The following is a 17,275-nucleotide window of genomic DNA, read 5'->3' on the forward strand; positions in this document are numbered from 1 at the left end:
TTCAGCAGGAGATGAGTTCAAGCTTGTTGGTATCAATCCTCAAACTGGTAATAGAATTGTATTGTGTTAATGAGGTACTTTTAGTCCTATGAAAATCTTTTTCACATGCTAAAGAATCCCATGCTACATCACAAATGACAACACACCTGTTTACTGCTCTAAAAAATTGTCTACAACATTGCAACTCTGAACGTAGCCACCAAATTTTGCAATTTCTGATAGCTAATGTTGTGGTAGAGTAGGTTTTTGCCAATTAGACATTTTTTTTGTTGGACAGGTCAAAAATCAACTATGCAGCAAACAATTTTCTTGGAAAATGTTTCTGAATTTTCTATCAAAAGATCCTAATTTATTAGATCTTATGCCAGAGGCTACAAAAGTATTTCGCAAAGTTAAGATTATGCATGTCAAGATGAAATTCTTCTGGTCAACACAATCCAACTTCTAAAGAAAGGAATGTATCAAAAAGCTCAGCTGGAAGCAATAAAATATGATGGTATCCAAACTTCACTCATTTCTCATTCAAGGCTAAATTTTTTTTATTACACGTGTAATAAAAAAAATTTAGCATGGCCCTGTGCTATGTCTGCCAAAACTGCCTCCTCAGCTTTACTTGTAGGCTATGCAATGATTTTTGAATGTCAATCAATCCAGCCCGAAGATGAATTGCTTCCCGATGTGAACGAGTTCTTTCACCAAATTATTTCGAAAAACGCTTTTCTACCTTTGCTTGTTGAACCTTACATTTTTGTTTTGATGCAGTCAAACTTGCAAGAAGAAGCTGAGACATTCCTTCGGAAGTACAGTAAAAGTAACATTTTAAATCTACTTATGACATGATGTTGGTAATATTGTGCAAATAGATATGTGGATATGGAGTCAAAAGGAAACACAGCAATAACTTCTACACTTATGCTTTAAACATAATGAAGATACACTTGCCAAGAGCTAGCTTATAGCTTATCACATCTTTTCTGGAAATGATCGCCGATAGATTTACAGGGGATCCCAAGGTCTTTGCAATATTTCAACTAACCCAGAAATTAGAAACAAAACTTTCTTTTTTGTTTTTTAGGTTCTTGAGCTTTGCCACCACTATATGCACATTCATAGTTCTCTGACAGAGAGTCAGTTCGACAAAGAATGCAGTTCTGATTTAGGATTAGATGGAGGCGCTGCTTCACGTAAACATGATCATCTCAACAAATGTCTACGTTTGATTGTTTACTTCCTAGACGTACATATCTTTAATCTACCGTCCCCTGACATAAAAGAAGCATGGAAAATTATGGCCGACACCCTACGAAGAATTTGTTTGCAAGGTTGTTTCCTCAATTTATTTTCCAGCACCTTTTGTCTTACCTGAATATGCTTTCTTCCTTTAAAGGAGCTGAAAAAATGTTTTCAGTCCATTGTAGAGCTCTGGCATAATGGTAGGAAAAGATGGTGGCCTTGCTTTCGCCTTCCGCGCTCTGGATTACCCTCTACTCTCACGCATGATGAGGCCGAATTCTTTTCAAACAAAGGCTTTGTCTGCTACATTCTGGAATCCAACAATCATCAATTTGTTGCCGGATTAATGGATCATGGAGAACTGCTTTTGTTGAAGTCCCTGATCACAAAGATGAGCCATTTCAAACTCAAATTTGACGCAAGAATTGAGTGTCTTCTTAGAGCTAACAATCCGGTAAACCGTGTACCTTTAATTTCACCGGCTGAAGTACCGCACTCGAATTTAACTGGCAAGCAAGCTACTGGATTTTCTTCGAAGTGTCAATCGATTGACTCTGAACAACAAGCCAAGGATTTCGCCCAATACCTTAAAGATACAAAACCCATTAAACTAAAAGATGAGTACAAATCGGTGGGCAAGATTCACGCGGACACTTCCGAGTTGTTGAAACTCCCGATAGACGAGTTACTAACCATATGGTACGAAAGGCGCAAAACACTACGATACCAATCCGGAAAAGTTCAGACAAACCGGCTTCCAAAGAATGCACCAGCAGTAGGTTGTTCTCATTCTGCTATGGATTCTTCTTCAGTTTCAGTTTGTAATATTGACGGTGCACAAGTCAGCAGTGGCAGCTCCAAGCAGGGAGATCAAGACGGACACATAAAAACTTCAACCGTCTACAAAAATATCGCGAATAAGGCAGTTAGTGTTAAACAAATCGTTAAAAACTACCAAGTTGACCTTAGTAAACCCAGTATTTCGGAACCACCATCAAGTGAAAATCATGGTGGTTGCAACAGTCCAATCGGGCAAGCACGCTTATGGAGACAAGAACACCATCCGATAAATGCAGCAAGGCAAAAACTTCATCAGCCAAGATAGGGATTGCGGAGCCCCTTGAAGACGGTGATGACGAGGTAAGTGAAGTTCGCAATCAATTTGCTACCTAGACCTACATAAATTATAATTTTCCCAATAATATTGACGTTCTTAATAATATTATACTGTTCTTCAAGGTTAAGCCAAAAAATCCTGGAGCCATTAACAAGATATTATCAACAAAGAACAATCCGTCTGCTCGGAAATCGTTGGTGAAGGTGGTAGAGGAACCGGCCAACGAGTTGATTCAAGTTTTTTCGACATCTTCTCCGTCTAGACAACGCCACGCAAAAAAATCCAGGAAAACAATGTTCAGCAGCGCAACAGCGTAAATCCACCCGTCACTGTGCGCATAAACAAGAGAAAACCGGTTAGCAACAAGTTAAACAACCAAAAACTAAACATTAAAATAACTTCCGATTTAAAAATATTTTAAAAATCTATTTACGTTAACGTGTGGACCAAAAAATTCTAATAAAACAAAATGTACAGTATCCTCCACAAAAAAGAGGCACCCCCCGGTCGCCAAAAATAAAATAATATATTACTAGCGCTAGATGGCATTTAATTTTTGCAACATATAAACAAAAAAAGCATGCGTTTTTTTTTTGTTTGTTTGTTTTGACGGCAAAATTCCAGACGGTTTGCCGATTTCCGATTTTTTTTGTAATTTTGCTTCGAGCAAAATAAAGAAAACTGAAAATTTGAGAAGTCTGGAGAAAGGCACACATTGTCTGAATCGTAACCTTTTCCCAACCTCACTTTTTTTCCAAATTTTCCGTTGTCGTATTTTTGCCCGCAGGAAATATTAGGAAAACTTATTGGCTAAAGGCGATTTTAGAATACAGACAATATTATTTTAGGTTTTGTTCGATGAATCTAAATTAGAATTAAACAGGAGTTTTCCATCCAATTTAAGTTCAAATCTATCGATTACAAAAAGGCTTCAATTATGAATTGATGATAATGGCTGGTGAACGAAATACTAAAACTTATTTCGTTCACCAGTTTGCTTAACTTAAATAATAGTCTTCTTAACAATTTTCTGTAAATAATTTAGATTAATTAAAAAAAGCTAAAATAATATTGTCTGCATTCTAAAATCGCCTTTGGCCAATAAGTTTTCCTAATATTTCCTGCGGGCAAAAATACGACAACGGAAAATTTGGAAAAAAAGTGAGGTTGGGAAAAGGTTACGATTCAGACAATGTGTGCCTTTCTCCAGACTTCTCAAATTTTCAGTTTTCTTTATTTTGCTCGAAGCAAAATTACAAAAAAAATCGGAAATCGGCAAACCGTCTGGAATTTTGCCGTCAAAACAAACAAACAAAAAAAAAACGCATGCTTTTTTTGTTTATATGTTGCAAAAATTAAATGCCATCTAGCGCTAGTAATATATTATTTTATTTTTGGCGACCGGGGGGTGCCTCTTTTTTGTGGAGGATACTGTACTTCTCGGATAGACGTAGTCTCACAAATTCCAAACGGCTTGGCTTCAGATCGTCAATGCCAGGGCACACCTTTCTTCTGTAACATTCTTGGATATCACTGTAGGACACACATGGAACTAGCAGAAATAGGGAGAATTAACATCCATGCTTTTACTTTTCTTTTGAAGTTTGCAACAGAATTCCACGGAATTTGAGCAAATATTCCATTTTTTTCAGAAGGAAATTGTTTTCGGAAATTATCATTCTGGTTTATTGAGTTGTTTTTTCTTTCTTTTTTCTTAGTTACTTTTAAATAAAAATATTTAATAGACGTAGTTTAGCATCTACAGAAGAGTTTTCCGTTGGTTAGATGGCCGTTTAACTACGGATTTAGATTTTGGTACTGATGCTTTCTGTCGCTTGACAGGTTTTCCTTCGGGTGGTGAGGTAGGTGCAATGGAATTTCGGGAAGCACCATGGCTCTCTTGCAGGAGTTCTTCTACGAAACTCAGTGGATCGAATTCTTCCGAAAATGACTCCCGAGCAGCCGAAGTCATTTTCTTTCCGCTCTTCTTTTTCGCTATTGCTGAGGTCTTTATGGCGGTGTCCGGAGTAGGTACCTAAGAATTTACCATAAATCAAAATGGCCGAGAATATCACTGACCTCGACTTACGTCATTATCGCCGTTTACTAACGACTTTGTTTTGCTTCTGTTTTCCTTCGATTTGTTAACCTTCTTGCTCTTCTTTGGCGATGATGTCTTGTCCATCGCGGATGACTCTCCAAGAGGCTTTGGCTTTGATTTGGAACGTTTCTTAGCAGTTGTATCTTCCAATTTATCCTCCATACTGTCATCGCCAAGATATTTCAACAGAATTTCTTCCACGGAAAGGGCGACATCTATTGGCTCTTCGGAAATTTTGGCTTTTTTTGGCGGGCGTGAATCCGCAGACAATTTGCGTCGAGTTACTTTCGCCTTTGGCTTTTCTGTATCAGGAGTCACCATCGAAATAAAACTTTTAGACTCGGCAAGGATTTTTTCAATAAGTGCTTCAGCAGATATAGAGTCTGAGGAATTCAGTTCGTTTGAAGATGGTAGCTCTTTTTCTTCGTTAGAAGTGGTTTTTATTGAGTTCGCCGTTTTTGATTTTTTGCCAGTAGATTGTGTTTTCTTTGCAGACAAATTATCCGACGAATACTTTGACTTCGTATTTCCCTCGACAGAAACCGCATCAGTACTTTTGTTTTTGTTTTTCTTGCTCAGTAAGGATATTGAAGCTGAAACGCCTGATTCGTTGTCAGAATCCGACAGAAAGTTGGGGTCCCTTACTCGAGTATGACATTTTCTCGAAATCGATTTGATACGGGAATTTTTCGGCTGGTGTTCAGAAGGTTCTTGAGCAGAAAGTAAAGACAGTTCAATAGTTTCAACATCAGTAACACGGTTCATCTCACTCATTGATTTTTCCTGGAGAGCAGACGTTGATTCCATTCTTTTGGCATTACCAGTTTGTCGTTTCTTTTTGCGGCCGGTAGTAACAACAGCTTCTGGTGTTGCTTCAACTTCTGGATTTGTAATGTCAGAATGGATACGCGACGCTTTGGTATGCGTGGCGGATCCTGGCGTAGACAAACGCTTCGAACTAGAGGTTGAAAGTAAAACCTTTTGTAATGTTCGCGATTCTTCCTGTGTGCTCTCCTCCGAAACCTTCCATTCGCTCAATTTTGAAGATTTGCGGTTCTTAGTTTTCGTGGTATTTCTTTTACCATTTCCTGGCGAAGAGCTATTCAACGAGGATTTTTCTCTGGTTTTGGTCAGCATTTTTTTTTTAGGCTGTAGTCTTTCCAATTGCGGCGAATTGGAATCATTAGTGCTCTTTGCCTTGTGTACTTGTTTAGGAGTAGAACCAGCTATTGGCAGTGGAGAGGAAAAAGGTAGACTTCTCTGACTAGGTACTTTTCGTTGTTGAACAACTGAGTCGAATTTTTCTTCTTCAAATACCAAAATGCGAAATAAATGAAAGCTATTAGAAAAAATTTATTGAGAATCTAAATAAATAAAGGATTACCTTCGTCTTCACTGCAAGACGCGAACATGTCAGGACTCGATGCCTCGAAATCCCGAGAAAAGCCTGTTTAACATGTGCGATATTACATTATACTTCAGCTAAAAAAAATTCACAGTAATTACTTCTGTTAAGATTTGAACCAAAAGATAGTTCTCGACGATCGGTATTTCCCTCCAATACACACGCGTCGCTGTTAAGCTGAATTCCAGATGTTGCGTTGTAATTCTGGCTAGTTCTTTGGGCTAATGCTTCTCGAGGGATTTCTATTTCTTCTTCGACAACATACTCGTCTTCTTCTTGTGCCATACCGCTGGGCTTCATGTCCGTATTGGCGCAATACACGTCAATATCGAGTTTTTTTATCACTCGATTGATACTATCGGCAATGCCATCTGTTGTGCTATTGCTGCGGACACTGAAACCTGTGACAAAATATATTTAAAATAAAAATATATGTCATACACCATTAAACCAAAAACTTACTGTCGAACTCCATGAAATTATAACGATCCTCGTTTCGAATAACTTCCTTTGGTTGGCTAGCCACATTTGAAAACTGCAACACGGGGGTAGATACACTCGAAAATGAAGAAGCTGCAGAACTTGAGGCCTCAGAATCTTAGGGAAAAAAAATAAATAAATATTTTGGATTGCATTGTCAAATTTGTTTTGAACGATACTTATTTAATAACTTACCGTCTTCTGATGCAAGATAAACGGAAGAGTCATAATGTATTTCTGATCGGCCATCTGTTTCACTCTCATCTGCTTGATTTTCACCGATACCAAAATCCGAATCGTCGGAACAGAAGGATGGAGCGTAATCGTCATCTGAAGGCAAATCTACATAGGCGCGATCAGAAATTTCGTCATCGGATAACGGGTTCCACTGAACGGAATTTAAAAAAACTCTCCAGCGTTCTTTCGCGGCTTCAATTTTTGCCAAAAGACACGGGTTTAACTCCGGAAAATCCAAAATATCATCGTCTTCAGTATTGATGGGCGAAGACCTGTTGCTAGCCACGTCCGAGTCATCCGTTTCATTTTCCGACAAATCCAAGTAAGAATCTCGGGAATCCAAAGAATCCAAAGAACACACCGAATCACCAGCCGACAGTGCCGCACTTCTAGAAGAGCGAGTCATCCGGAGGAATCTCGATTGAACAGTTATCTTCCTTCTTTTCTCATATCGTTTAGCCAATAGGTCATTTATTTGAAGATCCAAAATACCGACCGTATCTTTCATAGGTTTGGCTAACGTTTTGTACTCTCCCCTTTCTTTGAGAGGTGCTGTCGTCAAGATGTAATTTGTAAATTCCTTTGCTTTTTCCATAGTGTCAATAGCTTCGAATTTAGGAAGGGAAGGAACCATTTGAGATTGGATCCTAGGAACACGAGGCACGTCGGGTGACGATATTAACGGTATAGGTGCGATCGGTCCATTAGATTTGAGAATTGGTTCAATTTTGGAATCAAATATGACTTTATGGTGGCTCAGCTGTTTAACGAGGGATTTCAGTAATTTGCACTCTGGGTGTTCCCTTAGAGTGGCCACAAATGGGTGATGATGGGATTCCAAAACATAGCAGACAAAACCTTTGTTTGAGAGAAATTCTGCGTCACCAGGTGGTAATTTCGAACGAAGCCCGGAATGTGGAAGACGGAAGCATGGCCACCACCTTTTCCTATCATTATGCCAAAGGTCTACCACAGTTCGTAGGCAATCGTCCGTCCCTGAAAAGATTAGTTAATGGTTAAACAATCTTCATCAAGCGAGTAACCGAGCAAAAGATACGCTAACACAACATACCTTGCATACAAATCCGTCTCATAGTGTCAGCCATAATGCTCCATCCTTCTCGGATGGCAGTCGATGGTACGTTATAGATGTGCACATCCAGAAAGTAAACAATCAGCTCGAGACACTTGCTAAGACCTTCACGTTTATGTGCAAAGGTAACAGCACCATAATCCGATCCGAAATCAAAATCAGATTCAGTGTCAGACTGACAATTAACGCCCGAATTATGAACGTGCAAATAATGTTGACAGAGCTCCAAAACCTAATAGAAGAGAAAATAAGACCGATCCAATCTCTTTTCGAGCTAATATAACTAAATACCTTCTCATCTCCCGAGTTTCTTTCGGCAATCAGTTCAAGAAAAGAGATGATTATCCCTAGGCTAGCTTTTGGCATGTGCAATTTCATTATATTCAAAGCATGAACTGCAGCTATGGTAGTAATAGTTCCTTGGGACTCTTTCTCCACATATCTAAATAGAAAAAGGATGAAATACGAAATAGGCTAAAGACTATCCAACTCATACTTCCGAAGAATCATTTCAGCTTCTTCTTGTAGTTTTAACCGCATCAGAACACAGACATAAGTTTCCACAAACAGTGGTACACAGGTGTCGTTAGAAAGAAGCTGATCAAAGGACTCTCTCATTACAGCCAGTGCTTCTTTGTCATCAGGTTCGACAAATTGATAATCTAACATTGTCTTGTAGCCCATAAGTAAATCCGAAGAAGCAGCCTTAGTAATTTCAAAATTTGTGGGGTTTGATATTTGTTTACCTGCCTCAAAATGAAAACATTAACTACCAAATGACAAAATGATCAATCGACTTAGTACCAGTAAACTTGGAGGCTTCCTCTTGTGCTTTCTCATACATTTCTTTCTTTAAAAGAAACACTGTATTGACCAGATATGCTTCATCACGATACCGGGTTTGGAAAGGCCACATCACTTTGATTGCTTCTGATAATAAGGGTAGGTTTCCAATTCCATCTTTTTCTAGGAAATTTACAATAAGTTTCCAATCAAATTCTTTGCTACATAGTTGGTATTTTGCCTAGAATGACAGAGAAATGTAAAATAATAAGCTTTGAACATTCAATCAATCCATATAATCTACCAAAAATTTCCAGATTGCAAAGAAGGCATTGTAATTGCCATGGCGCTCACAGTTCTTGAGCGCAGAAAAAAGATGTGGTGCTATGTTTTGTCTTTTAATTGGACCTACAATATATTTTCTTGTAAATTAAGGAGCATCAAATTTCTGAAACATGGAAATTTTTTTTTTTACCTCCTTCATAAAAGAAATATGTAAGTCTGAAAGCGACTTTGTCAAACCTTTGTAGGACCTTATTCTGTAATGTTGGTTACACTTTAAACAATACTACGAATTTTTGTTTTTTAATTCACTGCCTACCACTCTTTGACGTGCGACGATTTGTTCTTCAGTAAGTTCTTCAAGTTCACCTTCCATGATGAACAAGACAAAATACAGGGAGACGTGCTAACTGTTGGGATTGAAGAATAAATATATTCATATGAACTTTCAAGTAAGAAGTTATTAAAAGACTGCCAGAATTTTAAAACGTAAATGAACAAGGTAGATTTCAGGTTTTCGTATGATTTTCTGAGTTCGACGTTGCCAGTTCCAATGCCTTACGCACGCTTGACCATGGCAGAGTCTGACCATGGTGTGTACTAGGCAATTTATCAGGTATGCCTACATTCAAACACAAAAACACGAAGCGTAACTATTTACAATGAATTGAATGCATAAGCAACGTAGATCGCATAAATGTTTATTTCAGGACAAAACCTGCGGCAATTTAAATTTTAAGTAAAACTAACTTTTAAAAAATTTTGAATTAAACATTGTTGTGTCACACCGAAGTGGATTAAGCGACGGGTTTAAAAAATTTCATCTTAATTTCAGTAGAGTATCAAATTAATTTTAATCTCTTTCCCGAACTTTTCAGAGACAGTGATTGCATTCAGGAAATCTCGAATTTCTTTGGCTTTAGTTTTTGCGTTTATGATATTCAAAAGATCAATCCAAGACTGTAGATAACTTTTCCACTTCGTGAAAACGTTCGTGAACTTCCCGTGACAAATAAAATTTCTTCCGTCCATTGCAGTCTTCAGCAGTAGAGCGTCATTTCTTTGAAAAGCACCTTTTGCGAGATAGTTTTTATAACATCTTTGTTCTTCTATGATGAACTTCAAGTTGTAGTAGACATCAAGATCAGTAGACGATGCTTGGCGCTTTTCATGTATCAAAAAGCCACGGAGAGCGGGGCTAACATATCTTGCAAGGCAACTATACAAAATGAATGTAAGGCCGAAAGCGGTGGTTTCATTATAAGCGCTACTACCACAAAAAAAAAGGCTTATCATTGATTGCATTTTGATACTGACCGCTCATGAGGCATCTGTAAACAGTCTGTACGTCACTGGCACTACGGTTATTACCGACACTGCGGCAAAGCTTCTCCAAAATTTGGAAACTGCGCGACCAGTTCTTCTTCACCGCAGGTAGGTTGATATGGCACACTTCATTTCTTGCACAGATGGCATTAGTGATTTCGTTGTAGCAGAGAGGGGTTACAAGAAACTTCCTGTCGATGTCGTTGTGATACCTTAGTTGCTGCATGATATCCGCGTAGTCGTAATTGCTCGTTGAGGATGAAAGGATACCTTTTCGACACAAAAAGTCCCGTACCGCTGGGCCGACAAAACAGGTAAGGCAATAAAATAGAGCTTCAGCTACGTAGATGACGTTTTCGCTGCTTACCTCTTGTAAAATAAGGTGTCCTGTTATGGGCTGGGTAGCAGGCGCGTTTTTCGTTCGCTCTTCGATAATGTTTGTCCGTATTGTTCTTGAAGACGTTGGCAATGGAGTATTACTTCTATTTTTTCCCATCTTGTATTCTTGTAGCAAAACTCGTCAAGAGGCAAATAATATACGTACATTATTCCTGCATCTTTATGGAAAAGGGCGAATATCTTTCGATCTCAACCCATTTGCAAGTGGGTTTTGGACGTAATATATATTCTCATCTCATTCTTCGCTGCAAAAGTAACAGGGATTATTAACGCTTCACTTTTTAGAAATATTGTTCAATCATGTTCAACCAACTTCTCTGAAAAACAAAAACAGAGTAGACTTTTTTTTAACCTATAAACAATAAAACTCCATAAAGACCCAAGCAAGAGGCAAGTGGAATATCTCGTTTGAATCGCACTTTGCGCATGCGCGTTCCGTTTCCTGTAATCTGGCAACGGTGCTAGCTGCTATTAAAAACCTATTTTGATAAATTTCGTCTGCTGCCGGCTTGTAAATATCGTCTGCTAACATTTTTTAAGTATTTCTTTTCCGGCGTAGGTTAAACTAAATAGTTAATAAAATTGAATTGCCATTTATAACAGTTGTCATGTATGGTTGAAAGTGCAAGATATGCCATAATGAAATTAATTTTTCTACTAGTAACATTTTTTCTTTATGAGTGACTGTACGCTAAAGCTAATTTAGAAAGTTACCAAAATTAATTTCAAAATATTTAGTTACTGAAGGAAGATCTCAAATATCGAATTATCTTGCGATTGACACCGCATTAAGGATTCCGGTAAAATTTTCATTATATGTTTACACCATCGAACAGAATAAGACAGTACTATGCATTGTGATTGACTGCTGTTTTGGTTTATTGTACTGTATAGCATACAAATATCGTAACAATTCAGATCTTCACATATGTGAAAACATTGTACAATTTGCTGTAAAACATTCGACATATCAAACACAAAACAAAACAACTGAATACAATCAGACAAGCATCATACAAATATTGTCTGACAAATAACAAAGCTAAATTTGCCACGCCATTAAAAGCGCAGTAGGTTAATTGGACTATGGACACACACCAGGATCAACGTACCCGCACGAAGACGATATACAAAGGCTACAACTATGCGAAATAAGTAAATGGATTCAAAATTTACTAAGAAACGCTTTTATCTGAGACAAATGGAGTGTGGAGCGGCGAAAACCGAGAAACTATCACATAGACATTGGTATTTTTTGGAAAGTAAAGTGGAATAGTTGCCATTTTACCATAAATCTGGATCTTCTTAAATTGGAACGTACTGGCGGAGATGCGCCTGAATGTTTTCGGGTAGCGAACTCATCTATGCCATGTTCTGGAACAGACCAGGTGGCATGAAACCAATCAAAAGCGGAGCGTGTTACTCCAAAATTCTTCTTCTTTCCTTTGCGATTTCTTCGTCCTCGGCTTGTTGATGCTATTTTTCCATGCGTCGTTCTTCATCCTTCTCAGCAAATTCCAGTTTCGTCAGCTGACGTCGATCTTCGAGTACGGACATCTGCTCTTTCTGCAATTGCGTTAGATCATTGTGTCTTCGTTCGGTGGCCTCTCGTTTAGCCTTTTCCTCCAGCGCGAATTGCTCGAACATCTATCAGAAAAATTCGAATGGTAACAAGCATATTTTGGAGGTATTAGGGAATTGCGAGTATGTTTACCCATAAAACATCTTTAAGTTCATCTTCTTTCTGCGCTTTCTTTTTAAGTTCAAGTTGGCGGAAATATTCAGCTATATCTTCATGCCATGTGATTCGTTGGGCTTGAGTCATCTTCTCTAGCTCTTCAGCTTATTTAGTTTCCAGCTCTTCCTTCTCTTCGCAGCCATATTCGATCCATAACTCTTCTCTTTCACAGCACCGCCGCTATGTAAATTTCATTGGAATTTTTTTTTTTTTTTTAGTGAACTGTTATTTATCATGTTTATTTTGTACCTCTTCGACTTCCAAAGCTTTTTGAAGCCGATGGCGGATAGCAGCAAGTTTCTTGGCTTTCGCGTTCCTTTCTTGCTGCTGCATTTAACTCCAATTCAATTGTTCATTTCAAAATGGATTGGATTATCTCATCACTTGCTTGGTGACCGTAAATGGGACGATAACGCTCGTCCACCTTTTTACCTTCAGCAAATTCGGATGGTACGGCCAGCTCGTCCACAGGTGCCACAGTATCCAGCAACTCCGGTGAGACAACGATGGGAGCCTCAGCTTCAGGATACGGCATGGCAATTGCCAACGCCAACATCAATAGCTATCGATACTACACGTTGGAATGAAAATCAAACCTTTCCTGGTTTCCACGGTAACCGTGAGACATTTAGAATAAGACATGAAATTCAAAAACAAAGGAAAATCTATGAAAATGACTCACCGTAAACATGAAGCAAAACATTTTGCCTAGGATTATGGGCAGATTCTATGATACATGCAATTGGCTAGTAAAAAAAAGAAAAAGAAAGAAAAACGTTTTAAGGTTGTAGTGTACCTGGGCTTATTTCGTGGGGAAATGGCCATCACGATACATGTGATAACCCGAGAAATTTTTAGGTCGGTTACGTGAGCCGGGTTTTCCTCGATGATAACATGATAAGCATGATCATCAAATATGGCTTTCGACTAATACATTTCCAGTGGAAATAATGGGTTTATCCTATGCCAATAAATGGTGGAAAACTGCGACATCACTGGCCCCTTTTTGAGCTATTAAGCGAAATGCATTCATCCATAACCTTTGATTTTCAGTTAATAATTCTTGGCGAAAAAAACTCAATATTGAAAAGGTAAAGTTAAGCTCTTTTACCTCTCACCAATTTCGAACTTGTTTTAAGGAAGACGTCTACACAAATGAGTTGTCAGGAATCAAATACAGAATATAGTCATGAACACAGTTGGCTGCACTCATTTCAGCTGAAACACTAAAATCTGGATCACTCTGCAGACGAGCATGACGACGGAGATGACCTTGAATAATAGTGTCGACATCTGCCGCACGGCTACGGATACCACGTACATCCACCTCGCATGTCCATAATAAAAGTCGTTGAATATCTTAACATTTTAACAAATTATCTTTATTTCTTGACAGGCGAGGAAAATTAAAATTCAAAAATAAAGTTCACTGTTTCGTTTTAAAATTTTCGAAATATTTTCCCAATTATAGCCATTAATTTACCTAACATGGTGGCCATTTTGTTAACAGTGTTTCGATGCCAGAATTCACTGTATATAAAGCTTGAACAAACCATGTAGTGAAGAGGTGGAGTAAGCTAGTGACTAAGGAATCCTCCTTAGTACTATAGGCGGCTGAGTGTAGAGTGAAAGGTGGCTGGATGACAGATCTGATCGCTAAATACCCTTCATTAGACATTCTAGTCATGCAGCCGGCTTGAATCAGCAGTTGAGCCCACAGTCTTGCATGTGTGTCGTGGTAAGAGTCATGGTGCTGGCTAGGTTTGTGACCGTCCAGGTGGCCTAGTACGGAAGTTAGGTCCGAAATTGTCGATGATCATTTCTGTGAGGATGGTCCCCCATCCATACCGTGGTATTCGTGAATGTGTACTCCATTACGGAGTATTACGCATGGATATGAGGGTATAATCACGTGACTATGTAAGACAGTTAGATCCGTTGGAAGCAGCAGGGACGTAAGAAGAACATCCAATATACCTGATCCGCTAGGTTACAGATCCATCTGGGTCAGATGACTGACGGGTGCCGGGTTGGGGACACCCGGTCAACGAAAGATCCTGTGAGGACTATTACGCACACACTACGGTGGTAAACTGAACTGTTCGATTCAAGTTACACTAGATACTCCACCTTTTTTCTGTAGAAGAAAACCGTCCTTCTTCATTCCTGCCAATCTCATTTGGCAGGAATGAATACTATGATCAACTAGGATTTATCTCGGCCAAGATGTGATTGAACAGCAGATAAAGGTAGAACAAATTCATCGATAATTCAACTATTTTGTGCATTTCAACACATGCTTGCACAACACACTTACACACACATATACATGCAACCACACACACTAGCGCAGTTAAAAAGGTCTATGACAAATACAAATAATACGATTTGCATTATGCATGAAATTAAGGTAATGCGAGGCCAATGTTGAGGCCAAACGCGCAAAAAGTCCGAACCTCGAGACGATATGCAAAGACTACAACTAGGCGAAGATAAGCAAATAAATTCAAAATATATAAACGTACCGTCTTCTTTGTTTTTTTCTTTTTTTTCGTTCTCTTTTGTTTTTCCCACTTCTGTTGTCATTTAAATAGCAATAGAGCAATTCTTTAGTGCAAAACTCATATTTCGTTCGCCCTTTTGTTGATAGATGGCCGCTGGGGAATCCATTCGCACGTCGATCGTGATCCCGCTCTCCGCAGCGTGATATCATCCATCCAGAAAGTTGACAAGGACTAGTCCAGGCGATGTGTAGACAAGGGATTTGTGAAACGACAATCACTGGAACTCATTTTCAGACTCGGAAGCATGCAGCTCACGCCTAGAACCGTAACTGCTTTCGCCTTTGTTAGGCCATTCTTGTGCTGACCACTGCACGACTTGACGTAGCGCAAACGCAGAACAAAGGAGAAAAACAAAGGTATGCTGCTAGCTCCCCTTGATTAACTAGACCTACCACACGAATTCATATGCCAGTCGAGTATTCCAGCAAATAAAGAGAGGTTCATACCAAATAACGTTTTGACCAGGCCTAAAGGCTTTCAAATGTTACTTGGAGATCGGTGAACGAATCGGTTGAAGCGGTAAAAGCGGCCGAATATAGTCGTAATAAACATGAAGCTTAAATAGATGCTAGCGATACAATCCAGACAACTCGTTCTTCTTCTTTTTTTTTTTTTAATTTAGAAAAAGGGATACTCAAATTGGTTGGGATCCAAGCCAAAGTTGTCAACAAGCACATGCCAGAGGTCCCTTTCGTCTTCCGTCTCGTTGCTCGTAACATTATGCTGCCAGTTTGACGTGCTACAGTCTTGGACGCTATTCACTAACCCCTCTGTTCGTCCGATGTTTCATAAAAACTCAGAATATAGCCAAACAAGATTCAAGTGCTTCTCGTTCTAGGATGTTCGGAAATTCTTGTCATACAACCAACCGGCTAGAAGCGGCCTTCTCGCACTTCCTTTCTCCTTAATAATTGATGTATTCTTCCTCTATTAATCATGCCAACCTGCTCGCTTTCCCCTTATCCTTCCTCGTCTTTTGACGAGGTCTTCTATGGAAAACAACCCGGTCGTTTGCCTCCGTTTGCTCCCCCCAAATATCTCACTCACCCTGCTCTTCCACTATTTTAATGGCATGTTTGAAAATAGAAAAATTGATAGAATACGACAAGCAGATTAACAATTTAAAAAAGATTTAAATTTAAAGCTTCTTTAGCTATACGAAATTCCTTTACGTCAAATGGAAATGATCGTATTAGGTAAGCCACAGATAAACGAAATAGGTCAACAAGTGCTCCAGAACTCAATGGACCGAATCAAATCCCACCTTTACCGAATAATACCCAATAGTTATATACAGACACATTATGAAAGGCAAAGAAAAGGAAAAAAAACTGATTGAGTGTGGCCGACCGGACCATGTTTTTTTTTATCATGTTGCCGTTCAGATCGAGAAAGACGATGGTGAGGGCGGGCGTAGCTTAAGAGACAGACAGATATAGAAGAAATACGTATAAGGAAGAGAAAAAAAAAAAAAGGACTGTTGTGTTACGCGGAAGAAGCTTATAGATCCGCTAGGGAGCGGCCTCTCTTGTATGTCGTTCGTGTGCCGAACCATCGACGGCTAGGGAGGGTGGTCTCGTTGTCGCCGACACTTTCTGACGGCCGCAATCCTACGACTAGGTTGGCATTTCACACTACAACGCTTTTCGATTTGCGCCCGTCACTGCGACCTGTTCTCATTTGTTCAGATCCAACCATCTCCATCTGTATACACACACATACACCCTGCCTTTTTCTTTTTTGTACTCATAGCGTTTTATTCCTCAAGATGTTTCACGGCCATCTCTGAGCTTACATTATAACGTAACATATCCCCGAGAGTTTGGCCGCTAGCGTGCCGGGGTAAACTCCAATTCTGTGTGTGTGTATGTGTGGGGGTCTGTCAGAAACTATATCCCACTTTTCCCTATTGGAAGAAGCGAGTGAGCCTTTTCTCCGGTCTTTGAAAATCCTTCGTGAAACCACTTCCACGGGCCGTGGGTTGCCTCGTGGGTTGTCGACAAATCGAATTGTAAAAAAAAGAATCGGCCCAACAACGGAACGTCCAAGTGACCGTGTAAACGGATTAGGGTCGATTACAACAAAAAGGCAAACGAAAAATAGAGCGTTTCAACGTGGGTAGCAGCAAACCACAAGGTGAAAATTCATATAAAAAACTCTTTTTCCATAGTAATATGTGTAGATTTAAAACGTTAGTCTAACGTGTAACGAAGTCTATATCAATGGCTTTGAGGGTTGGAGGCGGAACGATTGTTAGTAAATCAATCAGAGCTGATGATTGTGATGGAGGAGAGAGTGGCCGTGTTGCCCTTCTTCGATCCATTTCGATATTATTGCTCGGTGGTATAAATCACTTGCGAAAAAAGAAAACGACGACACGTCGAGATTGCGTGTCAAAAGAAGTGCACGAGGCCTGTTCCGTGGATATATCGCAATTCTATCGCCATTCTTCAAGAACACTCGAAAAGGGGCCAAAGAAATCGAGTTGTTCATCAAAGATAAATAAATAGCGTTTTA

At 39.2% G+C, this 17,275-nt stretch overlaps 2 protein-coding genes and 1 pseudogene across 2 annotated transcripts in view; all 3 read right to left on the reverse strand.

Moving 5' to 3' along the window:
- The window catches only part of LOC130702390 (4'-phosphopantetheine phosphatase-like), a 68,921-nt gene that overhangs the window by 49,686 nt on the left and 1,960 nt on the right, over nt 1-17,275 (reverse strand). The gene's annotated exons all lie outside the window — the stretch shown is intronic.
- LOC130702341 (uncharacterized) lies at nt 4,102-9,125 on the reverse strand. The gene is made up of 13 exons (XM_057524014.2): nt 9,051-9,125; nt 8,925-8,988; nt 8,754-8,857; nt 8,471-8,690; nt 8,163-8,412; nt 7,958-8,108; nt 7,646-7,898; nt 6,532-7,569; nt 6,319-6,453; nt 5,958-6,257; nt 5,836-5,898; nt 4,440-5,758; nt 4,102-4,385 (listed from the first exon to the last, which is right to left on the reverse strand). The coding sequence occupies exons 1-13, from the start codon at nt 9,105-9,107 to the stop codon at nt 4,110-4,112; spliced, it is 4,230 nt and encodes a 1,409-aa protein (XP_057379997.1). The 5' UTR covers nt 9,108-9,125; the 3' UTR covers nt 4,102-4,109.
- Nucleotides 11,312-13,404, reverse strand: LOC130702380 (meiosis-specific nuclear structural protein 1-like; annotated as a pseudogene).

Source organism: Daphnia carinata, chromosome 6 (genome assembly GCF_022539665.2).
Source record: "Daphnia carinata strain CSIRO-1 chromosome 6, CSIRO_AGI_Dcar_HiC_V3, whole genome shotgun sequence".
Taxonomy (NCBI): Eukaryota; Metazoa; Arthropoda; class Branchiopoda; order Diplostraca; family Daphniidae; genus Daphnia; species Daphnia carinata.